General features: G+C 41.4%; 1 protein-coding gene across 3 annotated transcripts in view; it reads left to right on the top strand.

Moving 5' to 3' along the window:
- Positions 1-1,272: 1,272 nt before the first annotated feature.
- The window catches only part of AEBP2 (AE binding protein 2), a 56,300-nt gene continuing 40,444 nt past the window's right edge, over positions 1,273-17,128 (top strand). For 2 of the 3 annotated variants that reach the window (XM_030213824.1, XM_030213823.1), the window contains exon 1: positions 1,273-2,018. In XM_030213824.1, coding sequence (XP_030069684.1) covers positions 1,438-2,018 — 581 coding nt within the window. In that variant the 5' untranslated portion in view covers positions 1,273-1,437. The remainder of the gene's footprint in view (positions 2,019-17,128) is intronic. The other variant, XM_030213826.1, reaches the window with a different exon arrangement.

Genomic DNA, 17,128 nt, shown 5'->3' with positions numbered 1-17,128 from the left:
CCATACTTTGTAGTGTTTTACTGTTGTAATTGTATATTGCTTATGTTTGATTTATTTTTGGTGTTCTCTATTGATTATGTTTGACTTGTTCTTGATGTCCTCCAACATGAATGAATTCTTTCATAAAAGGCGGCAAATAAATCCTAATAAGTAAAGAGGTTAAATATTAGTGTGCTCCAGCCTCTGCCTGCTGTTCATCATCTTTGTCCCTTAGTGCCAATGACGATAAGGAGAAATCCTTCCTCTGGTGTGAATTTGATGACAACTGCTCCCAATGCCCTCTATCAGCATACACAACTGTTCATGCATCTGCAGCATTCAGTGGCATGCTGGAAGCCATAGAGACTGATATTACCATTGTCAATGGATCAAGCTACTGGGATTTTTTTTTTTCTTCAGGGACAGATCTAGAAAAGTAGTTACCCTGAAATCAAATGACAATACTTAAGAGGTAAAGGAGCAGTTCGAGGCCTCTTAAGGCCAGAATTGCAGTAACAAAAACCAAAAATTGTAAAAAAAAAAAAAGACACTGCACAAAGAAGACTAGTAGATAAACCCAGGTAAGCAACCTGGAACATGCACAAAATAAGCAGCAGATCTGATGTGAGGGGGAAACCAAGAAAGTTGGACTGTTTAGCTCCATGGAATGATGATGGCTTGTCAAACCCCCTATGCCAGTGCCATGTACATAGGAGCCAACTTTTCAAAATTATTGGGGGTGCTAAGAGCAATGGAAATAACCCCTCCCTGGACACATACAAGGAATTTTCTCAATATTGGGGAGCAGCCCCAGAGTCAGCTCCAATGGCCATGTAGATCAAAACAGGTGCATCCTCCAAACGTTGTACTAAACGGTTCTTGGCAGGTTAAGTCAGCTAAATTAGTTTGGCTGGAAAAGTAGATTCTAAACCCTCCGGGGCCAGAGAAGTAGCTGTTCAAAAGTGAACGTAATTCTTGATTTACATCTGAATATATAGAAATAAATGTGTCAATAGACCATTCAGGCTGCTGTACCCGGACGCTTGTTCCCGCGCTCTTCAGACTGTTCTTCAAGTGCGCGCGACGCTACTGTTGGACTTGGTGGCGTAGAACGGGGCGGGGTTTGTTGTCGTGGAGCCGCGCGGCGAGCGACAGCTGTTCGCGTGATCATCCCTCTCCCGGCCCACTAGGGTTTCCCGGGTAACGGCAGGCCAGTGAGTGAGTCGAGGGTGTTGCTGCTGCTGCGCGCGCGCGAGCGTTCGACGTGTTTGTGCCCTCGCGGGGTCCCGTAGCGCGTGCTGCTGAGCCTGGCTGACGCCGCGCTCTCTCTCTCTCTCGCTCTCTCGCGCGCGCTCCCCCCCCCCCCCCCCGCCCTTCTGGCAGCTTCTGCGCCGCCGCGGCCGTTTTTCTGACTGAGAGAGCGCGAGGCGCGAGCGCAACGGGGGGCTCCGGAGCGTCATGGCCGCCGTCGCCGCTGCTTCTTCTTCCCTGACGGAGGAGGACGCGGGCCCGCAGTCGCCCGCCGACCGGGACCCGGCGGGGCAGCAGTCGCCCGCGGAAGAGGAGGAAGAAGGAGGAGGAGGAGGAGGAGGGGAGCGCTGCGGCTCGGGCGCAGAGGCTGCGAAGGAGGCGGCGATGGACGAGGAGGAAGAAGAAGAGGAAGAGGAGGAGAGCGAGAGCCGGAGCAGCAGCAGCAGCAGCGGCGTCGGAGAGGAAGAAAGCGCCGAGAGCCAGGCCGGGAAGGACGAGGAAGAAGAGGAGGAGGAGGAGGATGAAGAGGAGGAAGAGGAAGGCAGCGAGGCCAGCGAGGAGAGCAGCAGCAGCGGGGTAGGCGAGAGCGCAGAGAGCCTAGGCAGCAGCGGCAGCGAGCGCTCAGACAGTCCGGCCGCCGGCAGCATGGAGAAGGCCGGGGAGGGCCCTCAGGAGGCGCAGGGGGGCAGCGAAGCAACGGCGGTGGAGGAGGCCCCGGCCGGGGAAACGACCCCAGGCAGCCTAGAGATGGACGGGGAACCGCTGAGCCGAATGGACTCCGAGGACAGGTGAGTAACAACAGCCCTTGGCTCTTCCCCAGAAAAAACAAAAAAAAAATTACAGATCCACGTCCTGCTACACCTTACAGGATGTAGCTTTGCGGCTCAGCTGCCAGAAAAGTGACAAAAAATTAAACATCCTCTTGCTTTCCCAAACAAGGCACGTCAAAGTGCTACAAAGGTTGCTTTTCAACATTAAGCTCTGCTTCATTGAGCAGTGAGTATTTTCAGTAAAATTGCAACTTAACAAGCGCTTTTGTTTGCAATTAACCACCAAGTTATACAAATAATTATATAGTAGTTGAACGTTCAATTAAGAGGCTTTACTGTTAGGATTAAACCAAAGATACTGCTAGGATGTAGAATAGGTTGTTAAATTATGTACTTCAGGGCTAGAAAGAAAAATTGCAACAGTTAAGGCAGCTGGTGTCTAATATTCAGGGGAAAAAAATGAAACCCAAAACAACAACAAAAGACAGTCATAATAAGTTTAGAAGTTGGAGAGTTAAGCAATCTAGCAAAGCTATTAAATAAGCAAAACAGCAACAGAAGTCAGACAAGGTAAGAACAGTTTTTTTTGCTATTAAACTTTTCTGAATGTGTTTTCACTCCTGGTGTAGAATAAACAAAATTGTTCTCAATGCCTTGTTCCAATTTTTTTTTTTTCTCATGTATTGAACAAAAGAATATTTTGCAGATTTACAAGACTGCTCTGCTAACAAGTAGGACAACAGCTGTTACCTTAAATTGGAGCATAAAGAAATTTATCTTAGGAATTCTGTTTCACAGTGATTCAAATTTGTTGTATCGAACACCATATTTTACTATTCAGCCGAATATGAATACAAATAAGGGGCGACGTGAAATCAGGGATCAAGTGTCTGTTTCAGTAGGATTTAGCACAGTAGAGACCCAGATTATTCATATGTACATTAAAATCACTATTTGGACAAATACGAATGTTTTTGGGACACGGGGGGCCGAATTGAATACAAATATTCGGTATGAAAGACTTCAGATGATCCTCTTATAAGGTTGGCTATGTAATTGCATTATAAATGTTTCTTAAACTTCTAAAACATATACCACCTAGGTAGAATCAGTATTAGACATGTTTGTGGCAACTCCCAATTTTCAGTTCTGAACATGCTTTGTAATCTGCAGTAATGTGAATGACAAATGTATTTTCTGACTTATGCTGTCAACGTCAGTTTTTGCCAAGTGTGTGTGTTCACAAAAATATATTATTGTGGTTCACTTGTATTACAGTGGACATCAAACCATTGTGATGTGATTTCTTCAGACTTGTCATTTTTCTATAATTATCTTTGGGCATTAACATTGTAATATTACTGTAAGTATGCTGTTGAAGTACTTTTAAAACAATAGTTTGACTTTTTGATAGAGAAGCTATGGCTAGCTGTATTGTGCAAGTTTGTAAACCATCTTGTTCTGTGCAACAAGTTAGGCAGTATAATTCAAATGAATAAATCCTGATTGGGATTTATTAACCACCTTTATGAAGAGATTCACTCAAGTTCTAATGGAAAGAGAGCTATGTTTCTATTCAGTGCTGTACAAATTTATCTGATTGCTTTTCAAAAGATTATATGAACGCAGCAATTCAAAATGGGTCTTTCTCAGCCCAGGAAAATTTCATTAAATCAGTTCGTTCCATTCAAATTTTCAGAAAGTGCCTAATTTCTTTTTGAGACTAAGGGGGTCTTTTACTAATGATCAGTGCATTCTGTCTGCCACAGGGGCCTTTATTACTTGAGGCCCTCTTGCAGATACCATGCACTAAATTGTTAATAAAAGACCTTCTACATTTGTTAAGATGGGACAATTTATTTTCATTATGTTTGTCACACAGGGCCAGAAATTATAAACATTTGTAGTTAGAATGTAGCATAATTTTTATTTTTAAGTCTTTCAGAGTGTGATAGTGAATCCTGTCAGAATCTAATAAACTTAGAGGCCCATTTGCCAAGCTGCGTTAGGTGCTAACATGTACCTAACACAACTAAAAATGGAGTAGTACAGGACACACTCGGGCATTCTTTGGTAACTCCAAACTGTGCGCATGCTAATCATGTGCTAAAAATTCTTTTTAGAGTTTTTTTGAAGGGGCTTGTCCTGAGCAGAAAGTGGGCTAACTAGTTAGCTATAGGAATATCGCGTGTGCCCGTATTCCATACAAAATGGGTGGCGGTAGTAAGTGCTCATGTGGTAATTAAAACAAAAAATGGCCACACGCTAATGGCAACATTAATGCATGACCATTAATGGGGAAAAAATAGAAAGTCGGCCATTTTACAGCTTTGGTTAAAATGGCCTTAATGCATAGCAGAGATTTGCATAAGGGCACACTAAGGCCACTTTTTCCAGCAGCTTATTAGAAAGACCCCTTAAGACCCTGTTTACAAAGCATTTTTCTATAGACATGAAATGAAAGAAAATAGGTCCCTTAAAACTTCAGTTTCCTTGTAGATTGGAGGGAGGGAATACATCTTAGTAAATCACTCAGAAAAATTATCAAGCCATTTAAGTGTACCATGAACTCTGCATTAAGTTTTTACATTTTGATAAATGTCTAGCTGTCTGAAAATATCCTGTCAGTTTTTTGGTTCTGCTGTTACAAAATTATGGTGGCCAGTGGGCTGAATTTGTTGATGAGCACTCTAAGTCTCAGTAGAAATAATTGTTGTACCTTGTATTTAAAGAAAATGCACTTTGTTCAGAATCTTAGGATTATCTAGTTGTGAAATGAGAGGCTCCATACAGTCATGGAAAAGTGTTTTTTTATATTTTGTCCTACTCTTTATGTTAATGCCCAAAAGAAGTTAGTATTTGACTTTTATTTTTGAGTTGCTCGGCTGATATGCCACATGAAAGTATTCATTAATCTACAAAAATAAATTAGCATAATGTTCTAGTAGCCTTGCTGATCCTGGAGAAAGCTTTATAGCTTGTGTGTTCTATTTTTTTTTTTTTTTTTAAGTGTGTGCTGAGATCACGTAGGTTCTTTCTTTATGTGATTAAGTTAATGATTTACAGGGAAAATGTGGTTGACGTGTAAACGTAATACAACATATACAAATAGTATATGAGGTCTTTGTGCTGTAGATTCTTCATGATTGAGGGCATCATTCCAAAAGCAAAAGTAGATTGTTTTAAACTTCAGTCTGTAATAGCAAAGCCAATTAGTAATTGCACATAGTTCTTCATATCAAAGAATTGGCTATGGATATTTTTCTTTATGCAAGTTCTGCACTTTCTTGCAGCAACCTGTAGAATAAAAGCTTAAACTTCCAACTGAGGGTCTTATGATTTTAGGCTTCTAGTTCAACGCTAAGGTCTTTGTTTTTTACTTAAGTCTTCTTTTACAAAGCCGCGCTAGCGATTCCCACACGGCAAATGAGGGCTTCCTCTCATTTGCTGCACTGGGAATCGGTAGCGTAGCTTTATAAAAGAAGCCCTTGATTTGTACTTGAAAATTTGGAATATAAGCATACAACTCAAGTATTTGTTACACCATACGTTAAAATTAGTATTTACAATGTTCTTATTTCCTTAAGCCTACCAGTCACCAGTCCTTCATTTTAATAGCCAATGAACTAATCACACCTCTTCACTACCCTGCCAGTATTCATATCTCTGCAGCTTTTTAGTTACTGGAACATATGAACTTAAGGGCATTCTGTTAATGCAGTATGTGCTTGATTTGTTTAACAAGATTTAGTATACCTCCTTATCTACATCAGAATGGTTTATAGTAATTGTAAAATTAACAATAAAAGAAATGGGAGAACATTGCATATAACATCAAGTATTAAAGTTACAGATTATAATGATAGGAGGAAAATATGTTAAATCTAAAAATAGCACAAAAGGTGTTGACAATCAAATACCAATATGTGGTATGTTTGTGGTACATGTTTGTTTGTTGGTGGTTGCGTTACACCAGGACAGAATCTAGAGATACAATAGAAACTCAGAAAAATGATAGCAGATAAAAACAATACAGCTTAGCCAGTCTGCTGCTAAGTTCTGCACCAATGTGCAGAGATCTCTGAGATACTTTTTGCTTGTCCCATAATTCATACCATTCTTGTCTGCACATCCACCACCCTTTCCATAAGGAAATATTTCCTTAGTGCATGCCTGTTTTTTTATTAAGATTTTGCTCATACCTTTTCAGTAGTAGCTCAGGGTAAGTTACATTCATGTACACTGGGTATTTCCCTGTCCCTGGAGGGTTCACAATATAATTTTGTTGCTGAGGCAGTGGAGGGTTAAGTGACTTGCACAAGATTGCAAAGAGCAGCAGTAGGATTTGAACCGACCACTGGATGTCAAGACTGGTGTTTTAACCACTTGGCCACTCCTAAGACTGTCCTTCCATTCCTGTCCAAGTGAAAAGAACATAATACATAGTATATGATGGCAGATAAAGACCTGAATGGTCTAGGAAGTCTGCCCAGCAATCACACACATTATCAATTCATGATTAAAGCAACAAAGGGAAATTGAGACTTGATATACCGCCTTTCTGAGGTTTTTTCAACTACATTCAAAGCGGTTTACATATATCAAGGGTACTTATTTTGTACCAGGGGCAATGGAGGGTTAAGTGACAAGGAGCTGCAGTGGGAATCGTATTCAGTTCCCCAGGATCAAAGTCCACTGCACTAACCACTAGGCGATCCTTGATACGCTGTCCTCACTTGGATTTCAGGGCTCTGTTCTTTCCTGGTTTTCTTCTTATCTCTCCCAGCGTACCTTTAGTGTATACTCTAGTGGATCCTCTTCTACTTCTATCCCACTGTCAGTTGGTGTACCTCAGGGATCTGTCCTGGGAGCTCTTCTCTTCTCCATCTATACTTCTTCCCTTGTTACTCTGATCTCATCCCATGGTTTTCAGTATCATCTTTACGCTGATGACTCCCAGATCTAACTCTCCACACCAGAAATCTCAGCCAAAACCCAGGCCAAAGTATCAGCCTGCCTCTCTGCCTGGATGTCTCAGCGCCATCTGAAACTAAACATGACCAAGACTGAGCTTCTTATCTTTCCCCCTAAACCAACCTCTCCTCCTCCCCATTCTCTCTTTCTGTGGATAACACTCTCATCCTTCCTGTCTGATCAGCTCGTAACCATGGGGTCATCTTTGACTCCTCCCTCTCCTTCGCTGCACATATTCAACAGACTGCTAAAACCTGTCGTTTCTTTCTCTATAATATCAGCAAAATTCGCCCTTTCCTTTCTGAGCACACTACCAGAACCCTCATCCACGCTCTTATCACCTCTCGCTTAGACTATTGCAACTTGCTTCTCACAGGTCTCCCACTTAGCCATCTCTCTCCTCTTCAATCTGTTCAAAATTCTGCTGCACAACTAATATTCCGCCAGGGTCGTTATGCTCATATTAGCCCTCTCCTCAAGTCACTTAACTGGCTTCCTATCCGTTTCCGCATACAGTTCAAACTCCTCTTATTTGAACTATAAGTGCATTCACTCTGCAGCTCCTCAGTATCTCTCCATTCATCTCTCCCTACATTCCTCCCTGGGAATTCCGTTCACTGGGTAAATCTCTCTTATCTGCACCCTTCTCCTCCACCACTAACTCCAGACTCCATTCCTTTTATCTTGCTGCACCATATGCCTGGAATAGACTTCCTGAGCCGGTACGTCAAGCTCCATCTCTGGCCGTCTTCAAATCTAAGCTAAAAGCCCACCTTTTTGATGCTGCTTTTAACTCCTAACCTTTATTCACTTGTTCAGAACCCTTATTTTATTATCCTCACCTTAATATTACCTTCTCTCTTGTTTGTCCTGTTTGACCTAATTAGATTGTAAGCTCTGTCGAGCAGGGACTGTCTCTACATGTTCAAGTGTACAGCGTTGCGTACGTCTAGTAGCGCTATAGAAATAAGTAGTAGTAGTAGTTCTTTGCATTTCTGGGACATAGACCATAGAAGTCAGCCCAGCTCTGTCCTCACATTTCAACTACTGGAGTAGCCATCAAGGCCTCTCCAGCCCATTCTAAACTGTCTTGCCATATACAGAACACAGACCATAGAAGTCTGCCCAGGACTGGCCTTAGTTCTTCGCAGCCAGAGTGGCCATCTAAGCACCACTTGACACATCAGTACACGTTCAGTATTTAAAAGTTGTTTGTTTGTTTTTTATAACATTCATTTTCTAATTAGGGATTCTCTCTGTTCATTCACACCTTTTTGAAATTCTGTCACCGTTTTTGTCTCCACCATCTCCCTCATGAGGGGATTCCAGGCATCAACCACCCTGTGAAAAATTTCCTGACATTACTCTTAAGTCTACTACCCTGTGACCTCAATTCATGTCTTCGTTTTACCCTTTACCCTTCTCTAGAAAAGATTTATTTCTATAAAAGTATTTAAATGTCTGTATCGTATCTCCCCTATCCCTCTACCATTTTTTCACCTTTTTTTTGAAGCACGTCTTTTAACATCCTTAGCAAGATATAGTCTCCAAAAGTGAACACAGTACACGAAGTGGGGCGTCACCAACAAACCTGTACAGAGGCATCAACACCCTTTCTTCTGCTGGTTATACTCCTCTCTACGCAGCCTAGCATCCTTCTGGCTACGGCCACCACCTTGTCACAGTGTCTGAAGATCTGAAGACATAGTAGCATAGTAGATAACAGAGAAAGACCTGCACGGTCCATCCAGTCTGCCCAACAAGATAAACTCATATGTGCTACTTTTTGTGTATACCTGACCTTGATTTGTATCTGCCATTTTCAGGGCACAGACCGTAGAAGTCTGCCCAGCACTAGCCCCACCTCCCACCACCGGCTCTGCCACCCAATCTCCGCTAAGCTTCTGAGGATCCATTCCTTCTGAACAGGATTCCTTTATGTTTATCCCACGCATTTTTGAATTCCGTTACCATTTTCATCTCCACCACCTCCCACGGGAGGGTATTCCAAGTATCTACCACTCTCTCCGTGAAAAAATACTTCCTGGCATTTTTCTTGTCTGACATTTTTCATAGTTACTCTATGTCCCACTTGTCTGCTTTTTAAACAACATTGTATTAAGTGAATAGCAGAAGTCTGAGGAATGCTGGTGTATAAAGTTTTAGGTGCCCTTTTACTAAGATGTGTAGGCGCTTACACGCATCTATTGGGTGTCAGTTTGGAACTACAGCCCAGCTACCGCATGCCCCGGTCAGTAATTTCATTTTTTACACGCATCTGATATGCGTGTCCAAAAATTTGTTTTCTACCACGCGCTAACCGGGAGGTAATCAGCAGTGTAACCATGCAGATGATTAACGCCCAGTTAATGCGTGAGAACTTACCGCTATCACTTCAAGGTCTCTACCTGAGGTGGCTACCTTGGATTTCTACTCCCCAAGTGCATCACTGCACTTTGCATTAAATTTTAACTACAAAACATTAGACCATTCTGCTAACTTTTGCAACGAAGTGGACACCCCAGAGGGAGTGGATATAATGAAAAGAGATGTGCAGATCTTGGTATCATCCACAAAAAGGCAAACCTTACCTTCTAACACTTTGGCAACGTCGCTGACAAATATTGAATGCAATCAGCTCCAGCATAGATCCTTGAGGCACTCTACTACTTACCTTTTCTTCTTTTGAGTAAATTCCATTATCCACCACCCTTTGATGTCTGTCAGCCAGTCTCTAAGTTCACTGCTTTGGGTCTAAACTTCAGCTTGTTGAGTTTATTCAAGAGCCTTCTCTAAAGAACCATGCCAAAAGCTTTTCTAAAATCCAAGTTGATTACATCTAGCATATATCCTTGATCCAGTTCTCTGGTCACCCAGTCAAAGAATTTAGTCAAATTTGTTTGGCACAACTTATGTTTGGTAAAAGCATGTTGCCTGTTGCCTTGGATTTTGTAACCCTTTGGGCTCCAAGAAATTCATTATCCTTTCCTTCAGCAGCGCTTCCATTACTTTTCTTTTTTTCTTTTTTAAACTTTATTAAATAATTTAAAAAAAAACATAGTATTTATGAAAACATACAGCAACATATAATATGGAATAGAATACAATTTAAAAAAAAAAAGTCACTGGGCTGATATGAGTAAAACAGAACAGTATACGTAGTCGTCTAGCAGCGACCATGCTTTGTGGAAAGATGAGAAGTGACCCAATCTCATGGCAGCCAGTTCCTCATATCGCCTATAGGAGCACAGCAGATTCCGCCATTCATAAAAAGGAAACAAGCTGATTATTTTTCCAATGCAATCAGATGAAGAGCGAGAGAAATCATTAAGTTAAACAGTTTGGCATATTTTTGGGGAATGGACAAGCCATGAGTCGAAGCTTTAAGGATTAATATTTTAAAAGACTGAGAGTCTTGGATTGTAAATATTTTCTGGGTAGTGTCCCAAACCGAACTCCAATATGACTGGAGAAGCCAATGTTCTAGGGTACCCACTCCAGACTGACAAGACCAACATAGATTTGAAACACTTGGGTATACTTTAGCAAGCTTTACAGGCGTCCAGTAGGATTTATGAACAATGTATTAGGTAGACTGTAGGAGGGCAGCTGAAAGAGAGGAACGCATAGTTTTTGTCCAAAAAAGATCCCACTCCTTACTCGACAGCGAGACATTTAATTCATTTTCCCAAGCGGAGGTAAGGCCAGAGCATATATTAGGTTTTGACAGTTGCATGAGTTTGTACAGTTTAGATGCAGATTTTGGACCCATAAGGGATTGACATAAACTGTGGTGTGGTGTGTTGGAGGTTTGAGGAAGGCCACTAGATTACCAGGGAAAATGTATACGTAGGGGGACCATTTGACTGCTGGGGGGAGCAAGTTTTATTTATTTTTTATTTGGAGTGGAGGAGTGGCCTAGTGGTTAGGGTGGTGGACTCTGGTCCTGGGGAACTAGGGAACTGAGTTCAATTCCCACTTCAGGCACAGGCAGCTCCTTGTGACTCTGAGCAAGTCACTTAACCCTCCATTGCCCCATGTAAACCGCATTGAGCCTGCCATGAGTGGGAAAGCGCAGGGTACAAATGTAATTAAAAAAAAAAAACTACTGAAACTTGAGACTAGATTGACGGTCTGATGGAGCAGGATAGCGATGCTCAATAATCTGAGTCAGGTTTTTCTAAAAAGTGTTATACGATTGGGGAATGTTATAACAAGTACAAAAATCTTGAAAAGGGATAATAGCAACACCTGACAACAACTGACTTGGCGACCAGATATTGGCTAAATGCCATATTTTGCGAAGATTGAGTGGAGGTTTGAGCGAAAAAGTAGAATTATACCATACAGACACATCAACGGGGCTTGACCATTTTAACTCTGAGAGAACATGCTGGTAAACTACATTTCAGTCATTAGACGTACTTTATAAGAAGCTTCAAGGGCTAATTACTAAATTTCTTTGGAAATCTTCTGTGCCTCAAATCTCTCTTAAAAAAAACTTCAACTGCTCAAAAGCCTTGGGGGTTTAAATGTGCCAGATTTTAAGCTTTATCATTTGGCTTTCCAGGTGTCCCAGGTCAAACAATGGTATCCATCATTCTCAGCCGATACCCCCAGATGGGTATTTTTTGAAAGAGAACAAATATTTCCGCTACCATTGAATTTACTTCCAACCATGAATAGATTCCGCTACGCCTCCCGCCACCTGGTGATTAAAAATTCAGCATGCTCAATAAATTTTGTTTATACTTTCTCACTTCTTTTCTGTCACCACTTTTGTAAAAAAAAAAGGACTACATCTGCTCTTCTCCAATCCCATGGAACCTCTCCCATCTCCCCACCAGAATCTCCCTGAGCCAGACTATCATATAAGGGAGAAATTGCCTTATATGGTAGTTATGGCTTTTCCCAGTGCGTCCCAGGATGCATCGCATGGGGTAGGGTGCCACCATTTTGAAGATGATGACCTGAAATAGGAGCAAGTGGGAATCACTCCGGCCTCATTTGAGGTATGGGAACTGGGGACCTGGGCAAAGTGTGGTGTGTTGGAGGTTTGAGGAAGGCCACTAGACTACCAGGGAAAATGTATACTTAGGGGACCTGGTATGGGCAGGAGGAGGGGGTCATTTGGCTGCTGAGGGGAGCAAGTTTTATTTATTTTTTTAAATTCTTGTTTAATTTTGTTGAGAAGGGGTGGTTGTGTGGGGAAGTGAGAGAGGGCCCGTGACCATTGGCAGTGTTTTTTTTAAATGTCAGCCTTCCTGTTGATGCCTGAGCCAATCACAACTGAGGCACTAACAGGAAGGGTGATATTTCAAATGTGCTGCAGATTACTGCCACAATTTTAATGCGGCAGTAATTTGCATGCTTATTGCTTGTAGCATGCAGCAATTGTTGTGGAGAGAAAGTTTACAGTAGAGATGCGGGCAAAAACGGCTGTATGACGAGGCATTCGGCATTGGCCCCATTGTGTCCTTCAGCTTTCAAGCTTCAAGAGGAGAGCAGCTGCACATCAGGCTGCATCCTCCTGTTGGCCATAGTCAAGATGTTGATTTGAATCACGTGGGATGCTGTACAGCTTTGCAGTTCAAATCTGTGTGGTAGAAGAGGACACAATCCAATTTGCAGCCTCTCACCGCTGCATAATTGTAGTGGGGGAGGGGGGCTGAACAGTGCAAACAGCCAATGATGCTGCCTGTACAGAATTTTGTACAGCTTGCGTGGATTTTGTGGAAATTCAGCAGTGTGCAGAATTCCCCCAGGAGTACAATTCTAGGCATGCACGAGTTCTATCTACAGTTATTTGTAATTATTTTGGCTCGTCTCAGTTACAAATGTGCTGTTTCTGATAAGCACTGAATTACATTTTCTTTCCATTTATTGTTCATGTATTCTGCATTAGCCGCCTTGATTGCTTTCCAGAAGAAAAAGAGCATTGGCAGTACCTTTTTCTGGGGTCTTTTTACAAAGCTTAATGCTTTTTTTTTTTTTTTACAAAAACTTAGTGCTGAAAAAACACGTCTTGTACTCACATCACAATATAATGCTAATAATTTCACCACAATATCCACACCAAACTTCACCCTTCCCGTCTCAGACACCCTGAAAATTTTTGGAATTACCATTGACTGAAATCTTACACCTGAAAGCCATGTGAAGAATACAACAAGGAAGATGTTCCACTCAATGTGGAAACTCAAAAGAATAGAACCTTTCTTCCCATGGGGAATCTTTCGCAACCTGGTACAGTCAATGGTGCTAAGTCATTTAGACTACTGCAATGCACTTCTTGCTGACTGTAAAGAACAAATCATCAAAAAACTTCAAACAGCCCAAAACACTGCAGCCAGACTTTATTTGGAAAAACAAAATATGAAAGTACCAAACCCCTAAGAGAAAAATTACACTGGCTTCCTCTTAAAGAACGAATTATGTTCAAAATATGCACTTTGGTTCATAAAATAATTCACGGAGATGCCCCGGCCTACATGTTAGACCTGCCTTATTGACTTGCCACCCAGGAATACTAAAAGATCAGCATGCACATTTTTGAATCTTCACTTCCCCAGCTGTAAAGGTCTAAAATACAGACTAATCCCAGCTTTTCATACGAGTTTGCAACTGTGGAATGCTCTACCATTTGACCTGAAAATAGTTCACAAGCTAACTAACTTCCGTAAAGCATTGAAGACTCATCTCTTTAACAAAGCTTACCACAATGACACGTATTAAGAATTGTAATACACCACCACTTACTTACTTGATAATCTGAATGATTTCTCCTGATTATTTACTTTTATTATGTTATCCGTGTTTTATAAGTAATGCCAATTGAATGTTTTCTCTTTTTCCTGATTGTCATCCATATTCTCTATATAATACCAATTGTTTCTTTACTCTGGACTGGCGAAAGCCATGACAGAAAATTGTAAGCCACATTGAACCTGCAAATAAGTGGGAAAATGTGGGATACAAATGCAACAAATAAATAAAGCTGTGGTAGAAAGTGGCCATAGCACACCCTTATGCATGTTTTTTCCTTCACGCTAAGGCCTTTTTTTTACCACTGCCAGTAAATGGCTGATTTTTTTTCATTTTCCAAATTAATGGCCTTGAGCTAATGTTATGAATTCGAATAAGATTCCTATATTTCACTGATTATAGATTGATTAAATGTTAAGGTATGGCACCTCAGTGATGCTAATCCCAAATACACTTCAAAGGGATTTCATCCACATCAACTTCTTCATTGGTACCATAGCATTACTGCTTTCGACTTCAAAGCATCAACTCATTTCTTTCATTTTTATATATTCTTTAAAATTATTAACTTTTAAATATTTTGGAAATAATAAATATTATTTAGCTGCAAAATAATATTTCAAAAAGAGAAGCAGTGCTGACACATGTTTCGCCGATAGCTGTTTCAAGATGCTCCCCGGCGAACCATGTGTTTGCACTTCTTCCCTTTTTGGTTGCTGTTCTTTGAACCTTTTCTAATTCCACTATATCTTTTTGAGATACAGTGACCAGAAATGAATTCGATACCAAGGTGAGGTCACACCATAGAGCAATACCAGAGGCATTATAATATTCTTGGTCTTATTTTGCATCCCTTTCCTAATAATTCCTAGCATCCTGTTTGCTTTTTTGGCTGCCGCTGCACACTGGACAAAAGATTTCAGTGTATTGTCTACGACACCTAGATCTTTTTGTTGAGTGCCGACTCCTAAGGTGGACACTAGCATCAGGTAACTGATGCTGGTTGGGGGAGGAGATAGTGCTGAAGCTGAAGGCAGGGGGCTGAGAGAGGGAAGAAAACTGTTGAGGGACCCATTCCATAGTGATTAGTGACGGTAACTTCTTTCCTTTATCATGGAGTACCAGCAAATACAGCATTCTTGGGAGGAGAGGGAGTTGGCATAGTCTACTAAGGGTTTCTTACCCCCCAATATTTTAGACACAAGGGGGCCAATGCAGAAAGCCGCATGTTGGAGCTGCTTACTGCACAGCTTCTAACTCAAGTTTTTGCAAAATATTTACTGCGGGATGCAGTAATCAGTGAGTGTGCAGATTTACTGCTACGTTAAAATCATTAGTAATACACAGCTCATTGCAAAATATCATACTTCCTTTCCTTGCGTGAACGATGATTGGCTCACGCACCGACAGGAAGGATGTTTGTCACAGATTTATAAGCTTTTTAAGTTGGAGCAAGTGGATATCAAATGAAGATCATTGAGGACATGGAGGATCTTTATATAGATAAGGACTCCTGTATGGGAAGTACTTTTACAAATAACGTGGTTTGTTACTGAATATTTGATCTGGCTGGCTCAAGATGTGATAAAGTAGCAGAAACAACCTGCAGCTGATGGATTGATGAGATGAAACACATCCTGATATTGTGGCAAAGGGGGGTTTATACACGAAGTATAGAAAGTATTGGCTGCTTGTGGTATGGCAGTGTTTCCCAAGTCCGGTCTTGGAGTGCCCCTTGCCAGTCAGGTTTTTAACATTGCCTTTGACTCGTAACCACTCGCCTCCACCTACCCTCTCCTCTTTCCTCTACACATTAATTGATTTGCTTAATTTATTTTTTGTCTACTAGATTGTAAGCTCTTTGAGCAGGGACTGTCTTTCTTCTATGTTTGTGCAGCGCTGCGTACGCTTTGTAGCGCTATAGAAATGCTAAATAGTAGTAGTAGTAATTGATGTTTGTTTGTTTGGTATGTTACCAATATGTATTAATTTAGGCTGTGTCATGGACAGCCGATGTATTGTGGTAGTGTAATTGTGTTGTTCACAATGGTTTGTAAATAGTTTTTTAAAAAAGGGTTGCAGATCTGCATTGGCCCCAGGCTCCCCTCTTCAGTCCAAAGATACTGGCTTGATGATCCCCCTGACAATCCCTGATAGTCTAGTGGCTCTCATCCTGACATTTAAAAAAAAATGGGGGGGGTCTAATAATACCCTCTCCTTTTGCTGAACCTGCATCTGTCACATATCAAATCTGATCCAGCAGGAACGATACCCACTTGCTCCTGCTTCCAGCAACACCAGCCTATTATATGGTGACACCTGACCCCTAGCAGTGTGGTCAGCCTACCAAAAAAAGGCATTGAATTGGCACCAGGGATGCTTTTCTTTCTTTTCTTTAACGTAGGGTTCAGGGTGGAGACCACTAGACAATTTGAGATACTCGAGAGGGAGGTCATGTCGGCTACCCTCCAGGGATGGGAGGTCAGGTCAGTACCTTCAGGTAGTTATGTGAAGAGGAGGGAGGTCAGCAGTTGGGCCCTGAGGGAGGGGGCCAGTGGTTAGGTCCAGTTGTGAGGGGGTGTCAGCTGGTGGTTGGATCAGATCAAGTCAGGTGCTTGGAGTAAATAGAAAAACTGCTGAACCATTGGGCTAATGCCACCTCAGACCTGGTGGTTTGTTTTTGTTTTTTTAGCATTTGTGCTGGCACAGTAGACACATCTTAACATAGCTGTGGATTTCTAAAAAGCCTACTTAATGTACGTTTTAATATGTGTCCACTAATGTTTACTGTATGAATCAGTGTCAGCACTGAGACCCTGCAGCCAGTAAACAGGCACATAGATGGCTGGTTAACCACACGGTTAGGCTGGCTGGCTTTCTGCATCGGTCTGAAAGCAAGAAAACAAGCTTAGCAATTGAACCCATGAAGACCTGCAGCAAACTTTTGCCTGCTACCCATCTCTTTTCATTTTCAGTTGTAATGATGGAAGGTTCAGGTTCATTTTATTTGTTATACTGCTAATATAATAAAAATCTAAGTGGTTAATGCATCTTTAAAAAAAATAGAAGATTGAGGAGGGGAAATAAGTAAAATAGAACTTTATAATCAAAGTAGCAAAAATACAAAATTCAACAGTATACAGTAAACCTATGATTAGATGGGAACGAAAGAAAGAAACGTTTAGGAAAAAGCTACAAGTTCTAAAACAAATATATTTTGATAGACAAGGGAAGGGAAAAAAAACTGGGTAGGGTAAACAAGCCTATAGGCTGAAGCAGTGATTTTTAAGATATTAATTGATAATAATAGAGTAAGAATGTTCATCAAAGGTTACTAGAATCAGGAAAAATCAAGGGAAAAGTAATGAGCTTTTAAATGGGATTTAAAT

The sequence above is a fragment of the Microcaecilia unicolor genome, chromosome 9 (genome assembly GCF_901765095.1).
Source record: "Microcaecilia unicolor chromosome 9, aMicUni1.1, whole genome shotgun sequence".
NCBI lineage: Eukaryota > Metazoa > Chordata > Amphibia > Gymnophiona > Siphonopidae > Microcaecilia > Microcaecilia unicolor.
The sequence above is the reverse complement of the archived record's forward strand: the minus strand, read 5'-3'. Positions and strand labels throughout refer to the sequence as shown.